Source organism: Platalea leucorodia (assembly GCF_965183815.1).
Source record: "Platalea leucorodia genome assembly, chromosome: 3".
NCBI classification, from domain to species: Eukaryota; Metazoa; Chordata; class Aves; order Pelecaniformes; family Threskiornithidae; genus Platalea; species Platalea leucorodia.
In genome coordinates, this window is record NC_138825.1 from 41899413 (window position 1) to 41923910 (window position 24498).

At 40.6% G+C, this 24498-nt stretch overlaps 1 protein-coding gene across 2 annotated transcripts in view; it reads left to right on the plus strand.

The window, feature by feature from the left end:
- Window positions 1-24498, plus strand: part of PLD5 (phospholipase D family member 5) — a gene marked incomplete at both ends in the record, with an annotated part of 187182 nt that overhangs the window by 151085 nt on the left and 11599 nt on the right. For both annotated transcript variants that reach the window (XM_082306453.1, XM_082306454.1), the window contains one exon: window positions 20961-21158. In XM_082306453.1, coding sequence (XP_082162579.1) covers window positions 20961-21158 — 198 coding nt within the window. The remainder of the gene's footprint in view (window positions 1-20960; window positions 21159-24498) is intronic.

Below are 24498 nucleotides of genomic sequence, written 5' to 3' on the forward strand. Positions count from 1 at the left end.
TTCCTGTGTGTATTCATTTATTTAAAAGGTAACATTTTGAATGTTTACAAAGGAATCTGGAAAACTGGTAGAAAAGAGGATGTTGTTAGCAAACCAGAGGAAGTCTTGGCCAAGAGGATGTTGTATTTTTAGTCAGTGTAAGGACATACAGTTTGGGCTTTTGGACAGTTTAGAAATTAAATGTTTATACATTGTCTGTGCCTCATGAGCTAAACTGTTCATATGTCATAACAAAATAGCTCTTCACAGAACTATTTAGCTTGTAAACAGTTTAGCTTTGAAGCCTCATCTAATTGGGGTTTTGAGTACCGGAGAAAATAATAAATGTGGAGAAAAGAAGCACATCTACCACACAAATTGTTATATTATTATATTTAATGATTGTGTTTATGATCTTCATCATAGATGCTACAATTCCGTATAGGTTTCGTCATCTAATACTGAAGTAAATCTTAACTCTTGTGACATACCTAGGTTAAACTTTGATGCCAGTTCTTTGTGGGCCAGTGTTTCAAATGTGATTCCTCACTGTTAATTTTATCACTCTTTTCTGCATGCATTTGGACATTTTTTTCCATCTTGTTGTCATATAGCAGTATCTTTTTATGTAAGATGAAGCTCAGAAGAATATTTTTACAGAGCAAAAAGAAATCTCTCCGAATTGCAGTTAAAGAGAATCTGCTTTCAATTACTTGAGAAATGTACGCTGGGGTTTCAGAAGAGCATAAGGAAATTAGATGCTTGGCTCCTGTTGACATCAGATATGAGTATCCAATTCCCTTACCCCAGAGTTACAGGTTAATAAATCAGGGCAACTGTCAAAGAGATCTGATATGTAGTCCTAAAATAATAACGTCTTGAACTTTTCTTTTCGCGTAAGAGGCAAAATAAGCACAGAACTCTGTCATTTTATTCTGAGTGCTTTCCTTGAGGAAAGTGCTTTGCATACACATGGGACCTAATCGTAAAACCCACAGTGAGCCAAGCCCTGACAAGGGAAACACATCTCCCACAGGTGAGAGTCCCAGTGTAGCTGCAAATGAGGGATCAGGTCCCTCTTCTCTCCTCTCTCCTCTCCTCTCAAAGCAGCCTAAATGAGTAAGGACTGAGTTTAACTGGGAAATAGTGGATCAGATAGTGCCAGGCCTGTCCAGATCCATGCCCTTGCACTCGCACTGCCTGCCGTAGCAGAGTAGGGCTTCTGCAGCTTTGCAGCACGAGGCAGGGAATTCGCTGCAGATGTGGCTGCACGTTTCCTGTTACATCCTGGTTTACCTGCCGGGAAAGGACTGTGAAAAGGCAGACTGGGCTGCTGCTTGGTCACATATGGTCTCTTTAAAAGCTCATCCGACTTTTAGAATAACAGAACTGTGGTTATTGAATCAGCAAGCCACTTTAGCCAGTATTACTAGACCTTGACAGAAAACCACAGAATAAAGTAGGTCTCTGCTATTCTAGAAACGTATGGTACTTTGGCCTATCAAGCACAGCAGTTGTCTTCTCACTCAAACAAAACATCCAGTATGAGTCAGTCACCGAGTAGTTAGCAATGTCTCGTTAGTCAGAAGCACAGTTCCAGTGTAAATTACGTGAGTGCGTCCAGTTTCACATCTAATAATATATAAAATGCAATTAAAAGCTTAAGATTTCAACAGTGCATGTTGTCATATCTTTTCACATGCCTTCCCCTGCATTTTCTACGTGCGTGTTTATTGCTTCCTCTGTACTGAACGTTTGCATACATTCAGGCCAGTACACTGCGTAATTCATATAGGAGTACCTACCTGCTTCGCTGATGTGGCAGTTCACTAGAGATGCAGCAGGTCTCTACAGTATTTCACCCTGGACTGTAGTTCCAGAGCCTTCCTACCTCTTGCTTGCTAAGGGCCTAAAGATGTAGAAACAATTCTGTGACATAGCAGTACACAGCATTTAACATATAGCAGCTCAGCATACTAGAGAATATTTATGCAAGGTTACTGTGGTAGATATAACTGGATTTTTTTGCTATTTTGTCCCTTTGCAAGGGAATAAAAAAAAAAAAAAAATGTCTGTTAGCATCATTCTTCTCTTGGGAGCCTGAGTCTAAACCTGAAATAGTAATTTAACGTTTAACAGCTCCTGAGAAAACAACATCAGGACTTGCACACCAAAGGTGTCAGCTTTGTTTTTACAATCTCTGTGGAGAATTCTTTTCTACGTTTATAAGCTGGACACTAGAAATCAATCTCATATGAAGCTTACTGAGTTTTGTTGCTGTTTTCTTGACTTGCCAGCACTGACAAAAAGCAATACTTGAATTTCCTTTAAAAGTAAACTTTCTGCATCAAGGAGAGATTTTCATATGCTGCATATATTACTTAGGGAATAACCTTTAAAGTTGCATCTATCCTTGTGCCTTCGCTGTCAAAGTTTTAATACTTGCCAGAGTCTCAGCTTTGAAATTATTGGCAAGGCTGACAGCACATCATTACTTTTCAAGTAAAACTATGTTTCAGTTAGGTTGCAAGTTTGCCAAAACTCTAATAATTTTGGCTGAAATCATCTATGCCAACTATTTGCTTCAGTCTGAAATCAAACCTCGCAGGCAAATGAAAAATACTGTTTAGACTCCCTGCAAATGGGATTTTCCAAAAATTAGATGGTTTTTTCATTTGCAGTGGAGTATTTTGCTCTTTTCTTCAAACGGGTCTAGATTTTGTGTCAGGGTTGCATCTTTTTCTGTTGTTATCAATATATGGCAACTATTGCCCAATTATGTAACCCATTGAAAATTCTGGGTTATGAACAGCCAGAGTTTTTACCACTTTCTTAGATACAGTAAGCCGTGTAAGATTTCTATCTGTGAAATAATCTTTCTACTGATCTAGTTTCTTTCTGGTAAATTTTTATAAACTGATAAAATGGTGCAAAAACTATAAACAAGTCTTACAGGTTTACCAGCTTGATGAAAGACATCTGGAGAGATGGTCTGTTGTTCTTTGTGGTGCCATTCTGCCTTCCAAATGTGATTTAGGGGGGATACTAGAAGAGGAAAATTATGAAGATAAAATTTTAAATCACATTTTGAACTTTCTATTTCATATAGGAGGTCTATGTGATGAGCTGTACAACTTCCATCTTCCAGTTCACTAACATGCATTTGGTAATGGATGCAACTGATAAAGTATTTTCCCAGACTTCCCAGGCTCTCACCTACTAAGAAGTTAGTCTTGTAACCATCGAACAAGCCAAGTAACATCTTTGGGCCATAGCTGTGCAACCTACTTAAGTATATATTTAAGATAATGACATGATGATGTCTATTTTTATTCAGCAAAATAGGTGCATCTATGTTAAAATGTTTGGCTGAAAAAGGATTCACTCAAACATGCTTAAAATTAGGTACATATACTGATTAATTTTTGCCTGTGATTTAAACTAATGACAATCGAGGTGGCTATGGTGCTGTATTTTAGTTTCTAGTTCCTTGACCAGTTAGCTTATTAATGTACTTAAATAAAAGAAATTGATTATATAAAAATTGTTATAATCCATAACATTAATGCAGAGCAAGAGCTAACAAAAAGTGTCATATATTTCTTTTGTTCCATGACTCCCTCCAATAGTTCTAGCAAAGCCTGAAAATGCATTTACCTCCTTAATTCTGTTAAGGAGCATGAGGTTTGTAGTACAGACGGAACCTTTAATCAGCACAAGAAACACTTCTGGAGCTCTTCATGCTAACAACATTTTTGGAAAAGCTTTATTCGCACATGAATAATTGAATCCAGTGGGCAAACAACTGTAATGGATTAGTTGAACCACTTCAGAAAAATACGTTTATGTGCAACGAATAATCAGCACTTGGAAAATTCTGTTACTGAAAATTATTGAAACAAGTAAAATTAATCCCATTGTCTTCACTGGAAGTGGAATCAGGCTAATATTAAATACCCTTGTAGGCAAAAAAATAGCTTAAATTATGAATACTGACAGGTGGCAGGTAGTTGGGTGTATGTGTGGGGGTTAGTGTCCAAATGTAAACATTCAGGCTCTCAAGCAGCCCTGTAATTGGTAGAGTCTGGTTGTAAACTCCTGGACTAAATGAAAGTGGCATGTCCAGAGTCCTCCTGTTACCAACGAGACATGAGACAGAACCACCAGTGAGGAGGCTGCTAACACCTTGTGCTTACGCATGGCAACTGTTTAGATTGGGGGAAAAGTGAGTCTTGGTGTGCCAGAAAATAAGGAGTGCTGGAGAGAAGTGGTCTTGGAAAAAAGAAGGGGGCCCAAAAAGAAGGTGAAGTTCCTGGCTGGAGGAAAGATCCTGAAAGTGAGGAAGATCCTGGAGATCAGGGAGCTGTGAGGAGATGGAAGCCAGGGGACGCACCAGGGACACTGGGTGGTGATGCCTGAGACAGGTTATGGTGAGCAGCCACGCAGCTGGCACGGACCCGACTTTCTGCCCTAGCACCCCTAGCGTACCTGCAGGGATGGAAGGTATGGATGGAAGGTGTGAAAGATAATCAAGTAGTTGCAAAAGCTCTCATCTTATTGGTTCTTAAACAAACCCCAATATCCAGATCCGCTGCAGGTGGTCATTTACTCTGTCTTGCCTGTGACATCTTAAAAGCATTATTTCTAGAAGTCCTTCTTAAATTTTGGCTCAGCTGATGTCGAGGAAAAGTTCCTAAGCAGAGCCATGATTTTCTCTTAGTTAGTTGTGTAAAAACTGCTAGCAGTGGATTTTTCTTTTTGAGATGCCTCTTAAGTCCATATATTTTCTGGATTGTTCATTCTTCTGATTGTTTTAAATTCAGACCAGTTTAAGCTGAATGGCTCTAAGATGTAATTTTTTAAGGACAAAGAAACAACCAGGCTGTAAAATGTAATTTTTTTTAAGGACAAAAAGCCAACCAGGCTGTAAAACATACTTATTTTTTTTAAGGACAAAGAAACAACCATGTGAACTTGCTCTCATTTTCCCCACTTATTTTATGTCTCTGTTGGATTCCTTGTGTGATTTATTTCACCAATACAGAATAAGACTTCAGAAAGGCATTTGATTTCTCTTCATTTTAAAAATCCAGCAGAAGGAGGACTGGAAAAAATAATACCTCATGTCTTCACCTATGTATTTATTTATGAAGACATATTAATTCTTGGTAAATTAGGCTTGGTCTTATGAGTAGACTTTTTTGACCTTGCTGCTTTCATGAAATGAGTTCAGGCAATGTTTTGAATAGCAAAAGTTTATCTGATCATCTGTGTTGCAAAGGATCAATGATTTGTTCTTGCTGACGCTCAGCAGTGCCTTGGAGCACTTCTAAAGTGTCCCGTGTGACAGCTGGGTATCTGACAGGACTACTAAAGAAGAGTATTGCCTTTTCAGGCAGTTTTCTCTCCATCCTCCTCTTATTCTCTTGTTGTTACACGTTAGAAACTGCTGATTGTATCTACATAATTTAAGGTAATTAGAAAATTAGATAAACTGTCCCAACATTGTTTATTGGGTTGGAAACAGTGACCTGTTTTATCTGAGTTAGGTTTTGACTTGATGCACCTAAGATGTTAAATAAATACACAGGAGGGCCAAAATACTGGAGAAGGCAAGAGGTGTGACAGTGCATGAATGAGAAATCCTCTATGGGCTACTTTTTTTATTATTATGTAAAGCGTACTTATGTCTCTTAAGGATTGACTCCTACAGTACATGAAAATTGTAGCAATTATGAATTATCAATTACATTTGAAGAATAAGAAATAAGTTGCCCAATTCATTTATTCTGTTAATAATTCAGTTGAATCAGCAGTCAAATTAGCTGTGTGAGATGTTGAGAGCTAAGAGTATTAATTATTCAAAAAAGGCTTATTAAGCATCTGCAGATATAGTAGATAAGCAAGGTTATGCTTTTTATGATAAACATGAATAATCTAGTGCATATTTACAGTGAAAGTATGTCGGATTCTGAATTTTCTGAAATTAAGAACCCTATAGTTATTAGGAAAAAAAAAAAAGGGGGGGGGGGAAGCCAAAAAAACCCAGTTGGTCAAAAGATATACTTTTCGTGTGTGTCAATTTTAAGTAAAAACTGATGAGCCAGCATTTTATTTGTTTTAATATGAGTTAGTTTTTTGGGCTCAGCTATAGGAAGGCTTGCAGGGCGGCTGCAGGAGCCCTTGGAGTGTTGCTGCGTGTCTTCCCTCTTACTGCCAGAGACGGGACAGAACTGGATTGAGAGATCCTGGGGGTTTCCATTTAGTTGTTCAGGCTCTCCTCCTTATAACATAGGAAAAAGGAGGCAAAAGCAGCAGTTAGAATTCTTCTCTATCACCTTCTCCTCCTCTTGCCTTCTGTGACGAATAGACTGATAAAACCTAACCTCTTTTTCTTCCTGCTCTGAGATGACAGAAATTGGGAGATGAATATGGTATCTCAGCTACTGAGAGCTACATTTAAAAGGGCAGGTTTGGGGCAATTTGAGATTATGGGAACACTGGAGGAGCAACCCTTTGATTGCTTCTGGGGGTTAAAATCAACTGGAAGCAATCTATGTGGTTCTTTACTCAAAAGTCTCATCCCAGTTATATTGAGGATACTCATGCAGAGGAATCACAGCTCGAAGGCAGCACTTAGTGACAAAACTCATCTTGGGGTTATTCCTTCCTCTCTTGGTCTCCATTTCTGGGGCTACAGACCCAAATCAAAACTTTCCCAAAATTCCGGAAGCTCGGGAACGCTACCAGGAGCAAAAGCAACCCATGCTTCTTTTTATGTATCTCTCTCAGGGAAAGGGGAATGATCATTTCCTTAAAGTATATCCTTGAAAACTGTAGTTTGTATTTATTTGTGTGACCAGAATTGTCCTCCCATAAAAACAATATGTAATAAATACTGGACTTCTATATACCTTCTATATACCTCAGACTACATCACGAGAATCTCATTTGTTTCCAGTTTCCCCAAAATCTTGCTACCGTGGAGCCAACTCTCCAAACTGATCACCGAGACAGGATCTGCACATTTGCAATTTCTGTTAATGACGGTTGCATCCTATCTTTACAGAACTGCATAGAGCAAAAAGCATGCTATAATCAGTCAGTCATTTTTTTTGAACTTTTATCTAAATGAGTCTCTTGAAGTTACATAATGGTGCATCTGGTCCTTTTGAGATAAGATACCTTGTCTGACAGTTAGTAGAATTTTGTCTTTTCACTCAACTAAAAGTTATATTGAGAGTTTCCATTTGATGTAATGTTCTTCTAGTATGAACCACGGTTATGTCCCTAATGCGCACTTTAGACCATTGCCAATCCTTGCCGTCTTCTTCTAATAATTTGCTTAATTTTTCGTACTGTCCCAGTGGTGTTCAGTATCATATCGCTATTACTAAATTGAGCACAGTCTCAAGTGTCCTATAACATGAAACAAGGCTCTTTCAACTTCGTCATCCACGAAGTTTCAATCCAGCTCAGATGGGTAAATGTTAGACTGAAAGTACACGCAATATAATACCAGTATATTCTATCTAAATTCATATTTCTGTGTTAAATAATACCTCTTGTATGTGAATGGGAATATCTGCTTCTAGAAGTGTTTTGATGTATTGTTAGCCATGTGAGCCAATCCTTAAAAAAACTCATGCTGCTGATCTGATTTATTTCAATGGGATTATTTCCAGAACTAGCTAATGTTATAAAGATAACATAAAAGTGCAACCCAGAGCTTCAAGCATAGGTGAATGAGTCAAGATGTGAAGAAAACAGGTCTAAGTAGATATTACAGAGCTGTATTGACAATTAAATACCTTTTCTGTGTTTTTATTTCTTGCTGCATAGAAAGCTAGTTGGGTTGTCAAAACTCTGCTGTGATGTTATTACAGCCTGTCCTTCAAAAGACAGGCTGAAAATATATATAATATTTTCTCTGAGAGCTTTTGGCTAGGGTCTCCATCTTTGACCAAATCTAGAGTAGTTTGGTGACTGTTACCTATCTCCAAAGTAGCAGCTTTTCTTTTTTCTTTCCTCTTTTTTTTTTTTTTTTTTTTGGGGGGGGGGGGAGGGTGGGAGGGCAGGGAGATAAGTTGCTCTTGAAAATGTGCAGAACTCACAGTATGCATTTATCATGGTGTAAAGTTTGTATTTTTGGAAATCTAATGTTTTGTTTTATTCTTTAACCGAGGCCACTTTTTCTCTGTTACATCCAGTAAATCAGGACAGTCAGCATTGCCCATTAGGCTTAATCTGCTTGAAATTTACTATCTGACCATCCAGTATTTACAACTGAATCTCAGTGAAGCAAATGGGCTGTTTGTCTCTTGCTAGCATTGCTGTGCACTGCTAACAGAGGGCTGGGTAAAGCCGGACCGGAGCACGGGTAATGTGGCTGCTACGCTTGTGTTTTGCAGGTACTTCTGTTACTGCCTGGTAGCGCTCTGGGTTCCTCCTTACTCCTGGGGGCTTCTGGGGGTTTTGTCATCCTAGTGATTGAAAACAGCATGAGGCTGTATATTCACCTTGCACTTGGAGCCAAAAGGACTTCTCATGCCTCCCCAGCTTGGCTATTTTCTCTAGATGCAGAGCCGATTCCCAGCTCCGAGGTGCTAGGAAGCTATTCCTGTTTATCATACTTCTCCCACTGTTGTGCTCCGTTCTCACATGCATCATCCGCATTATGTGTTTGTATCTAGTGTAAGAGAGGGCAAAATACAGCTTGCTGCATATTTTTCTTTGATTTCTGTTGACTGCAGGAGTATGTTCATTACTCTGTCTCTGACCTCTGAAATTACAGATCTATTTTCTTCTCATCATTTTTTTTTTTTTCAGTTGCTGTGAAAGTTCTGTAGAATAGGTTTACCTTCCATTGGAGTAATCAGTAATAAATTGTAAATCGATAGATAATAAACCTGCAGAGCAAAATGATGGAATATCCAGTTTGAACAGATAAACTCACTTCTTTCCAAAGCAGCATCATTCAGGTAGTTGGATCTCCACGATCCATAGGAAAAGGGAAAGTTCTTTCTCCAGTAAAACTAACCTCATAATCGTTTGCTTGCTTTTTAATACTTGCCATGCCATCACTACCTCTTAAAATAACTAAGAGGCATAGAAGATGTTGCAAGAGAGTGTGTCTGGTTCTGGTTTATGAGTGCTCCCTCAGACACTTGACAAATAATGTCAGTGCATTAGGATTATCAGACTTGAGAGTTTTGAATGGGTTCTAGGAGCGTTCAGGGAACTGGAGGCATGCAGGAATTTGGTGGCAGAACGCACACTGTACACCACCGCACAGAGGAGAGGAAATCATCCATGCAAGTGTGTGCAAAACTAGAGATGGCTTTAAAGACCCCTACTGCTATCTTGAAGCAAACAGGCAGGCACTGTGGTGAATAGACAGCACTGGTGAGGTGTGCTTGCATGAGTCCACGGCCTGGAGATAAGACTCAGTAGCCTAAGAGTTAAGCTACTGAAATTTGCAAAACCTCTTTGGGAGGATGTCCCGGAAACTGCATCACAAATAGCGCACCGGGCAGTTGTCTTGCCTTTAAAAAAAATAAATTTTAAAAAAAGGCATAGGTCACAGTGATGAGAACAGTTTCCAGGCACACCTCCATAAGGCCAGTCTGCAGTGGTCAGTAAAGCAGAAGGGCTTGATTTGAATTTATAGATGCTCCAACCAATTGCACTTATAAGTCCTGTAGTTTCATTTGTGTTGTCTTCGTTAAGAAACCCTGACACAGAAAGACATGCTGAGACAGCAAAGTGGATTAATGCAGGTGCTGCACCAGAATGGTTTTATGGTTTCTTCACTGGAGCTGGCTTGCAGACAGCCTGCACAGAGTGGGGGCAGCAGAACTTGACCTGTTTGCACCTCTCTGTCCGGCCTACTGCTGTTCGCAGTCCAAGCCAGTCGGGGCAAAAGCGTTTGTGTTGCATTTCTGTGCCAGAGCCTACCGCTGGGGTAGGCATGCCTGTAGAGTCAGAGCTCCGAAGACCAGTGTGGCCTTTTGCAATCATAGAATTGTTTAGGTTGGAAAAGACCCTTAAGATCATCGAGTCCAACCATTAATCATTTTGTTTGTCCTAGATAACAATACAGGCCATACAGTCTGATCCAGGGGTTCCAGCATCTGGCTCAACAGCTGGTGGTAGTCTTAAATAATCAGTAAACTTACATGGATGTAAGAAAGGCAGTAAATCCACCACCTTCCTAAAAATGCGATTTATGTTGTGCTAAAAGAGAACTTGTTCATTAAAACCCAGCTGATTCTCTGAGGGGGAGCTAATGCATCACAGTCTATTCCGTCATCTCCCACAAGAACTTGCTGGCAACTCATCTTGGTCAGTGATGTTAATGAATGGAGGCAGATTCCTCTCAGAGGGATTTAGTTATTAGTATACCCCATCAGATCAGTCTTGTTCAACTAAACAATTAAACCAAAAACATTAAAATAATCATGAAGGTGTATTCCCAATATGTGGTTCCACCCACGCACATGCACTTTGACATTGCACAGAAGATAGTTCACTTCTAGATAAATACCTTCATTCAGAACTGCCTCGACTCCAAAAGGTTCGCGAATGCAGCAGCCCAGTCACCTCCCACTTTAACAGTTGAATCCTTTCATGGAAAACTGGATTTACTATTGTCCTGTGAAAAAGACGCACAGTAAGTCAGGCTGAAATACCGTCCCATAAATCTCCATGAGTCAGGGCAAGGAAGGACAATCGTTTCAGTCATTCTATGAAAAGCACAGTGGTTCTGCAGCTCAGTATAAAATCTCGTCTTTCTATATCCATAAGTCATCAAGCAGAACAAAACAGATTCTGACAAAGCATTCCTTCCATATGAATGTGCAGAATTAATGGCATCGCTAAACCTTTCCAGATTTTGATATTGTCGTCATAAGCATCAAGGCCTAGTTTGGAAGTCATCATGCAGTCACCTTTCTTAACTTTGCTAAGTAAACAGCAGTCACCAGAACAGTGAAACTGATGTTTGCCTGGAACTGCTCAGTGGCAACCTATTAATCCTTGCTTGAGGGAGGTGTATTGGGCAGGCAGCACGTGCAAACACAAACGTGAGGTGTATCTTCGGAAAATTGCAGAAGTCATGAGAATCCCTGAATTGGACAGTCCATTTTTTCTAATCAGTATAATGACTTATTAGGTATTTCTTTCAAATTGAGTGGTGTGGTAGATTTCTGTGATTGGGTAGCAAATAATTTTGTAAGTAGATCTGCAGCATAGGTACAGAACCTACATATTCCATATATATATATACACACTGTGAACATATACTACAGTTTCATGATGTATGTTCTGCTTAAATGTATTGAAAACATCCTTTATCATCTTTGTGACTTACATTTTGTTACCCTCAACTCTGTATGTGCTGTAACAAAGAACTCAGTTTCAACAAATTGTGAGAAATAAACTTGATTTTCTAGTTTTAAGACTGGAAGTTAGTGTTAATGCTGAATTGGAATAACATGTTTTCAGGTATCTTTTCAGATATTTCTTTCCTTTTTGTATAAAGTTAAAGTTATTATTATCCAACATTACAGATGGAAATGGCATCAAGTTGTCTCACGCTTGTTTTATGTGGTGTTTTTTCCTCTTCGTTCTGTTCAGTGTTAACTTACGTAAGAGCTATGCTGACTTTTATTAGCGTATTAAATCTCTGACATCTTTGGCACACAATACTTCTGTTTCTTGCACAAGGCGTGTTACATGTTATTTAGAAATAAACAATTTTGACATCCACAGGGACAGCATCTGCCATGATTTGAGATAGGAGAAAACACCCAGGTCATGACCTTATGCAACAAACAGATTAATATTCCTCTTTCTCATGATGATATAGCCATAGCATGCATTATTACTATTTTTTCATGTAGTAGCAGCCAGCTGACACCTCAGCTGAATCTACTACCTCAACAAATATAAAGAGGCTTTTCACATGGCCCAAATGACCTTCACCTGTACATGCAACATAGTGCTTTAGCAGAAACAGTAAATTAAGGAAGCATGAATCAATGTGTTCCTAATTTTACTGTTAAGGTCAGGAGGCACGAATATGATGTATTAATTTAATTCCAAGTTTTCTTCCTAGGAGCATATACCAGGACCACATCTTTACAGGAGACATTGCTTCCATGTTGAAGCAGCCAGAAACCCCACAAATATCTAAGGCGGCTACTCAGAAGAATAGGACAAAGAGCAAGTATGGATTTCTGAAACAGATTTTCATATAGGCTAGCCATTGTCCTGGGGCTGCCTGTGTACTCTTTTGCTAAATTACCTTACCTATCTAAACTGCTTGGATTCCTAGCTTACCTCAAGGTCCTGTACGCTGAATTTAATCAAGGCTCAGTCAAAAATTAATTAGAGCCTTTGGCCCTCTGCTTACATCAAGAGAAGAAGTTTCTAATTCTGATCAGGTAGTCTGGCAAGGCTCAACAGTTACAGCAATAATTCATATGCAATGTCATTGTCCCAGTTTGTGTCTGCAGCACACCTGCCACCAATCCCTATTTGGTTTGCAAAAGGAAAACCCACAGTGTGTGTCAGTAATGTTATAAATAATGCATCCAATTAGTCAACTACATGCTGTTGCATTTCCCTGAAGCCCACGAATCTGAAAGCCCCAAAGAAACTGTGCGCTTTGAGAGAAATGTTTGGACATAAATATTGCCCCTATTCTGAGGTCAGTCCTTTGCACTCTCCTCTCTGTGTTGTACAGCAGAAGACGTACGGAGGCTGCCCCTTGCAGCATTACATAGGATGAGAACAAATACTAAGAGCTCGTGCTGTGGTTTCCAGCTGCGTGAGGAGGATGCAAGATAAGGGCTGACAGGACAGGCTGCGATGCAGGAAAGATGGAAAGAGGCAGCGGGAGGTATGCCTGTGGGGGGGGTAAAGGAGGGTCCAGGCCTTTCCAGAAGCTAGCAGGATCTTTCACTTCACCTTTCAATTTTTTTATGGGTCCACTGAGGTAGTGAATTGTTTAATGTCATATGAATGACACCAGTACTGAAATGTGATGCAGCTTGCCAGCAGTGAGATGGGGGCCAGCACAACGTGGTCCTTTTCTTCCCAGCCTGCACTTTTCTTTGGTATAAGGAACAAAAACTGTGTTTCAAAAGAGAAACAGAATCAAATTAGAATTCACATTAATTAGATTTACTGCAGTAAAAGAAATAAATCAAACATGATCCTGGAAAAATGTTTTCTTGCAGTTGGAAGCTTGCTTTTCCCCTAAAGAGACACTTGTGCTTGCTTTGAGGGAGTAATGAAACTGTAAACTGAAAAGTCATTTGAAAATGATAAATTAGGCTGTGATTATGCCAAGTGATATTAATTATGCTGATAGACTATATAGCAAGGAATTTTTAACTGATTCAGTTCTGCCTTCTGGCTTGCTCTGACAAGTAGCAAGGTCTCAGGGTTGGTTTGTTAGTGAGCTTCATCAACAGCAGTAAGAAAGCCCAAACTTGTGCTTTCAGTTCTGTTTTAGGTTCTACATGAACATCAACACAGAGCGGTCCATGGTTTAAACAAACTGTATTTGTATTGTTTGTACAAACAGATTCATTTTTGCTGAGTTTTCCATACCAACAGAGCAGATGGCTGAAAAAGAAAAATCGTGATGGGGTTTTTTTCTAATGTGACAAGGACACGGGGGATTTATGTTTTTCTGTTTTGAAGATGCATTGCTACCTCTTCCTCACAAAGTTCTTTTTAAGCCACACCATTTTAAAACAAATCCCCACTTGTGCCTGGGTGTCTAGCTTGCTTTGCATCTCGGTGGCAGTACCTTTCAGCAGAAAGGAAATGCTGAACCTTATTTTTCTTTCAGCATGGTCTTCTTAAGATCAGGGCGCTATGCAAAATAACAGTGGGACTACCTACTGAACGTAAGGTGAAGTGGAAATCAGTAGAGCATCACTGTGCAGTTCTGTGTTCTTGACTTGAGGACCAGCAGAAAAAGGTATGGGACACAAGAATTATCAGCTCTTAAAATATCTCCTCTGCCTTATCATGGCAGCTTTCTGCCATTAGGTAATAAAAGTAAAAATAATGTATGAAATTGTAATTTCCCTGGGACTTTTATTCTGCAAGAACCACAGACCCAAGTCTATCAAATGTACTTTGTAAAGGTGAGAATTAAAGGCCAGTGGACTGCTAGTGGCTGCCAATTCAAATGTACTTTATCAGTTCCAATGGAGTACCGTCAGTCCACTGATGTCCCTTCCTTTCTTTTAGTGAGAGCATGTCACGGCTTTATACTGACGTTCGGTGCCAATGCTGGGTGCGCTCTCTATCTTATGCATCACCTCTTCTTGGTCACATGCTCAGGTTGGTTTCCAGCACAGTGGCTTGAATGACAGTTTTCCATTTTCAGCGATGGGATCGAGTTCCTAGCTCAGGTTGAGACTGCATTCTTATGTCAAGTGGAAGGGACTTTTTTCCTAGTTTAGCAGAAATTCTGCCTGACAATTATTTTCAAATCACTTAAAACCAAGATGATAGAAAATTAACCTTTGGCCTTAGATGACACCAACATAAAACCCACACGACTGTGGGCCAGGCACAAGAGAGATCCACGTGCAAGATTCACAGAGTGATTTGTTAAGAGTTGAATTCAATTCAGTTCAACTCGTTAGGAGTTGAATCTAGGAATTTCAAAAAACACCATTTATTCAATAGAAGTGTCTATAGAAAGTAGGAACAATCGTTACAATGAAACAGTTAATCTCAAAATTTAATCTGTTTGAATTCTTTAAGTAATCTTCAAAAGCAGTTTGCGGTTTTCAAAATAACAGGGAATTCAAGTAAGAACATTTATTGTGCCCTAGATGATTTCTGACATCCAAAGATGCTGTTAATTTAAATTTTGCATTTATTCACTCTCAGATAGTTTAAGCTTGATAGAGTTTTACTAACTTTCTGAGAATACAGTGTTTTACTATTTGTATTAATCTTTTTTATTTAGTATTTCCCAACAGTAGTGTAGCTCCCATGTTCTTACCAACATGGAAGGAAAAAGCAGAACTGGGAGCAGAAGCAGAACTGTGCTGGATTTGGGTTTCACTGAATTACTTTTGATTTTAACATAACGAAGCTGTGAAACCTCTGCACTGTATTACTAGACAAGCACAGAGGGAGGATTTTGGCTCAGGATCCAGAAGGGTAGGTTGCAATTTCTAGTGAGGTGTTAGCTGAGGTACGTGCTTTTACTGATTTGGTGGACTCTAATTTAACCTGCACAGGTTTTGTGAGAGAAGAGCCAGGCAGCGTTGCAGCCTTCTCAGCCTCTTTAGCATCAGGTTGCATTTTTGGTTTACATCAAAATGACAACTATCTGAATGGGGTCTGTTACACTTAATGAATTTGTGATGAGTACTACTCCTATAATCCTGTTATAGCAAAGTCTGCTACAACGGTCACATCATCAATACTACATAAAGAAACGCTTTTACCTTTCTCAAATCTCTTTGTGTCTCTCTCTCCGTTGGTGAGGGTCGCTCCCCTCCTGCACCGCCACCACAGGCCACCGCTCGGCTGTTGCCTTGGCCTGGCGTGGGACTGGCACACGCATCTGCTCAGCGGGTTTTGGTGAGAGGCACAGAACAGCTGCGCAGAAGGCAGCCTTAGATGGTGCTATGTATGGTTGGAAAAGGTTCACTGAGCATTACATGATACCAGATGAAAGCATAAGGGAGATTTGCAGTAGGGGTCAGGTAAGACTGGTAACCAAGTGACAAGTAACCGTATGTTGGGAGTGCAGGCTAACCAAATAATTAGAGCACGTTTATGAAAAGATAATGAGTTTACCACTGTAAATATCTGTGGTTGGCTCTAAGGTGGTACATACATTGTATATTACTTTTCTTTAGAAGCTATTGAAAATCTTAGGTCCTTTTAGGCATTAGTGATTGATTTATCAGTGTAGCATGCTTTTTGTTACTCCATTACTCGCCCCTGTTGTGAGTCTGGTTTTGCTCAGTCACTCATTTGGAAATTGGGCATTAAAAAAATCACAGGCTTGAAAGGATAATTAAATACCTTTTCAAACACAGGCAAATGGGAGATGCACACACAGTCCTGTATATAAAAAGTCTAGTTAGTAAATTTAGTATGCAATAGACTACCTGTAGTTAATCCAGAGTTTCTGTAGCACAGGCAATGGATGCTCGGCACCTGCCGGTGGCCAGAACTTTTGGGCAAATGGCAGTTAATGCCCGAGGAGAGCTGCCCATCGTTTTCAGGACCAGGCTCGAGCGTGAGCAATTACTAAAAACTTTTTCTTTAAAAGAAATTAGCAAGGAGTTTTCTAAAGCCTCCTGCTACGTTTGCCACAATTCAGATAATGCAAGCTGTGAACCAGATTGCACCACTCCTATGTAGGTCAAATAGTACCTTGCCTGCACAGTGGGGTTGTCTCTTAGAGTGTAGCTCAAGGTAAATATAAAACGTGCTGTCTAGCACAGGGTAAGGACACATCGTACACCCTGTCTGACCCATGATCCAAATGAATTTGAAAAGTCTTGCTAACATTGTTTCTCAGCTTATGAAGCTTACAGTGTCATGGGTCCACAACCCATATTGTTTAGGTTCTTTTCCTGTGTTTTTTCTCATTTCGTATATGACGCCTACAAATGGACAAGGGAAAAAAATACGCAGAAGTTCCTGTGAAATCTTGTTCTTTGTCCAGTCTAGTAAGGAATTTTTCCTCTCGTCATAAGAATCAGTATTTTTCTAGCTAGGCCACATCTGTTACTTTTTGTAGCTTAAATGATTTCTGTAGTTAGAGCATCATTGTACAGTGGGTATAAGCCACCATTTCTTGAGTCTTACGTAGCCACTCACATCTCTGGTGTTTTAAGAAAGCCCTTATTGGCAAGAAAGACAAAATGGCGATTTGGTAGCCTTAATAGTTGCTCTGCACAAATGTAATTGTCATGGGGAACAGGGAAAACCAGTTCCCATGTTTTTCATTCTTTGAGAAGAGCCCTCATGGTGGCTCTTAACATAGAGGGAAAGAAACCTGCTCATGAGATTCTCTATCCAGAGATTCCTGTCCCCAGCCCCCAGCATATGCCCTGAAAATGTCACTCACAAGCAACCCTGCGACTTTAACATCCAAATATTTTAACTCTATTTTGAGGTAATCAAATTTGTGACTCTTTATTTTCATTTTAGATTTATCTTCCTTAGTTTTATTAAGGTTTTGATTTCTTGAGATCTTCTTCACTTTAATTTTTCAGTGATGTTTTCCTTACTGTGTGAGTTGCTTTGAAAACTCAGGATGAAGAAATACTTCCCTTGCGTTAAGAACTCTTGCCCTGAAGGATTTTACCTTAACAGATACCTCAGATGATGCTCAGCTGCGGGTTTCAGTCACTGCAAGCCAGGCAGCAACCCTCAGATTTTGATTCTTTCACTATAAATGTTTTTTTCTGTTTCTCCTCTGAGACTATTTAAAAAAAAAAAAAAAAAGTCTGTAATAACAGCAGCTCTCAAACTGAAGAGAAAGTCTTTTCCCTTATCTAGATGACATACCATTTCGTACTAAATCTGTCACTAGCACATCCCTGCTGCCCACTCTGCAATGCCTCCAGGATGACAGGCTTTGTGATTAATTGGAAAAAGAGCAGAGTACTCACCTCAGAGGATGGGAGTAAAAACAGTCTCCGTGTGGAAGACGCTTCTGAAGCCGAATATTTTTTGGTCTCCAAAACTATTGGGGCTGTTCTACAAGAAAGCAGATGGCTGGGGTTTGACTGCATACACGTGTGCACTGTTTGTGTTAATACAGTTTGCATTTCAAGGTGATGTATCATAGCTAAACCAGGACAGCCATGAGGTGACAGGCAGACATCTATCCTGGTTTCCTAAGGAAATGAGATCTGCACAATAAGCATCGGAGTCTCTGCCCTCTTCCAATAACTTTGAATCTACTTTCCAGGTGCAGGCAAATTTGAACTTACGTTCATAAAAGCTTAATGAAAACAGGCAGCTGGGTAAAAAGGATAACTGTGTTTTCCTAGAGAGGGAAAGGAGCAGCCCAGTCTCTGTCGTGTATGAGGGAATCCACATGGGGGAGAGCTCTTATCACGGCTTCAGAAGCAGGAAAAGCTTTGATCGGTGCTTGTCTCCAGAGAAGCCAACTGCAAGACGCAAAGCCGTGGGAAGCCAGCCTTCATTACTGCGCTGTAAATACATCTCTTGAAATGGCTTCGTTCCAGTCTGCAACTTGAGCGTAACCGCTGCAAGCGGGTGAGTGGCAGGGCCTGGGCCAGGGCACCGCCTCGGCGCCTGCAGACGCCCGCTCCCACGGGAGGGTGAAGGTCCTCTGCAAAACGGGCTGGCCCCTGTGCGCGTCTGCTCACGGGGAGAGGCTGGCGGTAAGGCATGGCTAATGTGTCGTTTTTCACTCAGGCTACATGGCAATCTGTAAAAATTGCACTTAAAAAACCCATTCGTGCCCCCGGCTCCCTCCCGATCTCTGTACAGGAGGAAGCACTTAGGCAGAAGGGCAATCCTTTAATACATAGGGAGAGGACACACTGCAAGCACTCCTGCTCCAAGGAGAGCTGCTCACGCAGATGCAATCCTGGCAGCTTCTGGTGTGTTGTGAGGACACTGTTTTATCTTTATTTTTAATGGAAGGGATAAAGTGGAATAGTAATAATGGGACTGATAAATGAAAGGAAAACTGTAACCACATAATTATGTCAGAATCAACTAACAGCCCTGAAAAGCCGATTAAACCACATTATGCAGATACATGCAACAATACTATTAGTAAGTCCTTTGCAATGGCATGTCTGGCAATTAAGAGAACAGTATTGGCAGCACACAGTGAAAACAGTGATCACGTATAGTTAAAAATGTTTGGAGACTAACACCGCATAGAGGACAGGGACAACCTAGAACTGAATACAGAAGCGTCCTCAAAGATACCAGCACCCAGGGGAAAAACCAAAGATGTTATTCCAAATAGACTGATATTGGGCATAGCTTGGAATAATTTATATTTATCATCAAAATGAATTTACTGGCTTATCGATAAATGAAAGGCTGCAGTGCAGCAAGTAGTCTGTATTTTCCAACTCTCCACAAATTTCGGGTTGTGCAGGCTAATGGAGGAATTCCGTATTTTTTTCTGAATTAAAGCAGCTTGCAAAAATGTTCTGATTTAGGCAGTAAGAATATTAGGTAATGTTCCCGTGGTTGCAAGTATTCAGTAAACATTTGGGAATGAGATCGCTCAGTGTTGTATATTCTCTTATGTATGTGGTATTTCCAGGTTGGGGACCTGAAGGAGGTGTCACCCATCGAGTGTCTTTCTCATTGGAGTACTGGGATTTGTTTTTTCCTGTCACCCACCATAGAAAGAGAGTTGAAGGTTCAATTCTATCCTTCCCTTCCTCTGCCCACTCTCGCAGAGCGGTTCTCATCTGCAGTCAGGGAGAACTGTGCAGGAACAAGCTCCGAGATAACGTTAGTGCGGAGTTCAGAGTTTCCACAGGCTTTACAAAACGATACGCCCCTGCCAGAAATGACTCCATGAGCTCATCTAAAGGAATAAAACCAGTGGGGACTTTTGGTGTCAAAGGATGAGCATGCTGGAGAGTTTGTACTCCCCTTATTTTCTTCATCATGCCAGACAGACTTCTGAGACGTGCTACCAAGAGAGTTTGCTTACAGAAAACCAGCTTGGATCCTTTAAATATTTATCCTACGTATTGTTTTCCAACATACACATGCAGGTTTTCTTCTCGCTTTATTTTTGGAGATGACTGAACTAGTGTGAAATGCAGATAATAAGAGGTCAATAGCATCTGTGCCCACAGCAGTGCTTTCCTGAGCTATTATAAAGCAAAGGAAGGGAGACAGTGTGCGTGCAGTTATGCTTTGATTACAGAAGCCAGGCAATATGTTTATAAATGAAATTCTGTGAACAACTTAAGTACTAGGGATGTGCAATTAATGAAATCTCTGCCAAACCAAGATTTATGAGGACCACGAGACATGCCTTTACTTAAATGGAGAATTGAGACTGTGTCCGTAGAAGGTTAAAGCATTTAATTGTACTATGATGTCTATATTTACTTGGACTATTTTTCCTCATACTTTATATGTGAGAATGTTGAGGTTTACAGACTACTTTTCATGAGAGAAGAGTATCATTATCTCAGTTTTTACATATGAAGAAACTGACACCCAGAAACCTGGAATACCCTAGGTAAGGTACCATACCAATGGGGGAATTAAAAACCCAACCTTTTTGTGTCCTGATTGGGTATATTATATACTGGATCATGCTGGATTTAATGGCACAGTAAATTTATCTACTGATAGTATTAAACATCTGTTTTTTCATCCTTTTATTTGAAGCTGGAGCAGCATACTCCTTCTCCAGCAGAGAAATAACTTAAGTCCATTTCTTTCACCTTTTCCAGAACTCCTAGAAAACAAATTGGTTTTGAAGTAAGAAACTGTCACTGGTAGCAGTGTGTGCTCCTACATCATCCAGCAGAAGGGATGCTTTTCCTGTAAACAAAGTAATAGAAAAATAATAAATAAATAAGTAACACTCTAGCCAAGAGTAGTAAACCTTGGGCAACATCTATAACAAAAATGGTGCCTGTGACAGATGGCTATCACTCCCAAGTTGTGTCCGTCCATACGGTGTGTTGTATTCTATCAGGACATGCGGCCCTGACGTGCACTGAACATACAAACCCTGTTATAGCTTTTGCCCGCTCTTGACTTTGAAGATTTAGCTTATGCGTTTGCCTTTAAAAGGGTACTGTTAGGAATGTTCTTGTAGCTGACAGTCCTACCGCTGAGCTCGAGGCACGCTTCTGGAAGAAACACCTCAAACACTCTTACGTTCTTGCTGTATACTTCCACAGATCCATCAGCCAAAATACCACTAATGATACGAACTTTTAATTTCACAGATGAAGGAACTTGGCGTCATCGTATACAACTGTAGCTGCCTGGTCCTGGATTTACAAAGGATATTTGCCCTGTACAGCTCATTAAGATACAAGAACAAAATACCTCCAAGTTGGTCTAAGAGACTATATGGAGTGTACGATACTCAAAATAAACTGACGCTGCAGCTGAACGAGACAAAATCAGAAGCTTTCGTGTCGGTAAGTTGTGAAATGAGTTGCAGAGAGGGAGGGAAGGGGAGAAACTTCTTTAACCCACCAGATTTTTGGAAGACCTGGAAATCTAACATCTGCTTACTCTCCTAATATTGTCCTTTATGAACTAGAGTAGCGAGGCCAGGTTAGGTAGGTGTCAGCAGCAACTGTGAAAAGAATCTCAAGTGTCTTTTCACTGAAACAGAGATGTTCACAGTTCCCTGCAATAAGTCCATCACAGTGCTGTGTTCTGCCTGACAGATACTGTCAGGGAGAAATTACCATGGATGGCAATTTCCATCAATAGGAACATATATGGTGTAAATTAAGCCTATACTTAAGTATTTTTCTAAATTAGCCCTAGCTGAAGAAGATGCACATAACCGCTATGTCCTTAACCAAAAGCAGCTGCTAAAATTGAGACTCATGCGAGCGACTGGAAACACAACTACAGAGATAAGACCAGTACAGCTGTCACCTACACAAGACAGAAACTGATTGATAGTCTCATAATGCTGGAAAACCAAATCATCCTGTTCTCTGGGAAAATGCTTATTCCAATAGGTATACTTTTGTGGGGAAGTCCATAATTGAAAGGTTTTTTAAAAGTTCTTTGCCTTTTCCTATGGTGCAGAAGAGACAAATGACAATCAGGTTTTTTTCATTCTGATTTCTGTGATATTGTTCTTACATGCAATTTGCCAGGACTGAGGCTGCTGCAGAATTTCATTTGCGCTCTTCTTATTCCTTTCTCTGCAATGTTCACTTTTCCTCTCACATTCAGCAAATGATAGGGAGGCCCTTCAAATTAGCTCATTTACACTAGTGGATATAAGGTGAATGACTTGGAGTAAATGAGCTGTTAATCAGACATCTGAAATGATACAGAATAAGTTTGATGTCAGAGCTTGCATTTTTATCAATGTTCATTTTGTAAGGATTAATCCTCTTCACCCGATTCCATTGAAAGCATTCATACTTCTGCAGAACATTATCTATTTCAGCTTTATTTTTAAATGACATTTTAAAACTTACAAAAGTCAAGCAGCAATCCCCATGGAAGCACTGTGTCTGTGGTTTTAACGGGGAGAAATGGAGCAGTCCTTCATCTCAGCAGTGACGTAGCAAAACTGGAAAAAAGTACACAGAGAGAGAGATGATGAAAGATGGGAGTATCTTTCCTTTTGGAGGTAATTACATGAGTAAAAAACACCCCTGCAAAATCAGGAATGTGATTAAGTTAGCAAGAGTTATTTACCATTCTGTATAAAACAAGGGGCAAAAAACCATTGCTTTATAGTGTTACATCTAAAACACCACAATGCACGTAGCACCCTAAGCTGCACAGCCACTAGCACAGGACATTGGTGCAGATGAGTGGTTATGCAGGGCAGGGCTTACCTTCACCTGCTGGGAGCCACGCAACGTTCAGGTGTCCAGGATTTCTCAGGCTCCTACAATCAGTGGAGAGAGCGAGTTATTTTGGAGTGAAAACCTGGAAGTGCCCAAGACAGCCAGAATTAATAGCCACCTGAAGAGACATTGATTCTGGAGAGTCTTAAGGACTAGCTTAAATTAGAGACTGACTTTCGGACTGTTAGCTAAGGAGCTGTGGAATGAACTCCTGCTCCCTTCTAAGCATTCCGTAAGAAATGGAGCAGCCCCACTGAAGGCCAGTCCTGGAGGGGCACGCAGCAAGGAAAGCTGGGTAAGGCCAGCTTTAAGGAATATGGGATCCTAGACAAAGACAGGTGGTGAGAGGCTCTACAGAAACTGCTCTTCTGCAGTTTGCAGAACGTTTGCTTCCTCCTTGTGATTTGTGTTTTCCTTTTGTGTGGGCAACAAAGGCCTCTTCCTCTTGAACTTCCACTTAGAAAACAAAAGGAAGGAGTCACTGTACTCTAGAAGCTCAGATCAGCCAAGTCCAACTCCAAGAGCTACCTGAATTTGTAGCCACAGCCAGTTGGGCTGGTTCTTCCGTCCTGAAAACAGGCTTTTTAATCAATTTCTCACCTACTAGCAAATTCTCAATGTTTGCCAGCATGTCCCTCTGAAAGGCAGACCTGGAGCTGCACTGGACTGGTTTGGTGGAACCAAGCGTTAACATCGCTGTCTGTTCCTGAATGAGTGGTAAGGAGAAAGTCTCCACGAGGCAGGCAGTTGACTTACTGCCATCAGTGCCCTCTCTGTGGGCAGGGGTGGGTGGTGCTGCCCCTGCCCAGTGCTGCGCCGCTCCTTCCCCCAGCCCTGCGTTGCCTCCCTTTCGGCCTGGGGCAGCACACACACCCCCCCGCCCACCACCCCGAGCAGGGGCACGGCGAGGTACCGTTGCCCAGTGAGAACACAGGCCTGTTTCTGGTAGGTGAAGAGAAGTATCAAAGGGGTATTTGATCAGAACAGCAAGTACTATACAACCAATACTGAGAGAAGTACCAAAATATTTTTTCATGACCACAGGGGGGGTCAGCCGTGCCACAGGGTAACAAGCGGGATGCCCAAACACAGGTGTTAGAGTGAGAACTTTAACAGAAGTTTTTCTTCTAATGATCTTCTAAATCTTTTTCACTTTCTGGTCTTTATATTGAACGCATCTGAAAAAGATAATGCATAAGAATTCCATTCTTTAGCTGTTCTGTAACTTAAAACTTCTATTCAAGAAAATAGTGAGAGCATAAGAATAAAATCGCAGTGCAACAGCCTCTTAAAAGTTTCAGATAATATATATTATGTTTAACAAAATCATTTTACATTCTTTTTTTGAGTTGAAACTCATTCTTTGGAACCGTATTTCACTTTCAATGTTTGTGCTGTATGAAGCAAGCGTAACACGAAGTCATTGAATTTTTTTGTTATTCCTGGGAATCATGGCTATAATGTTGCTTAGCAACAAAAATTGTCTTCCAGACTGGCTGATAAAACGTAAGAGGTTTTGGTTGTTTTTCCTAGTGTTCAGGAATGGATCTGGAATATTGGTTTTGAAATCTTGCTACTGTTAATTTTCTTGTATTTTCTAAACTTAGTTGTAGTAAATCCTTAAGAACACATTCAATGATTAACAAACCACTGTGACGGGCATTTTATTGAAAGGAAAAAGGACTAATCAAAACCCCAGGATCTGTTCCTAAAGAACACCTACTCTAGATGTCAGCTGCAACCCAAGCAGGTAACGAAGGTCAGAAGGTGATAGAGCAGCAGGAAGGCAGAGGTCTGGTGGGCCAGACGTTAAGCAAAGGCCAAGTGGCACCCACTCGAGCCCTGCGAAGTGCCTTTAACAGCCTCTGCTCCCAGGAACGGTGTTGCTGCCCGTGAGCCACCTGGCTGATGGCTCCGCTTCTCTCTCCCGGCT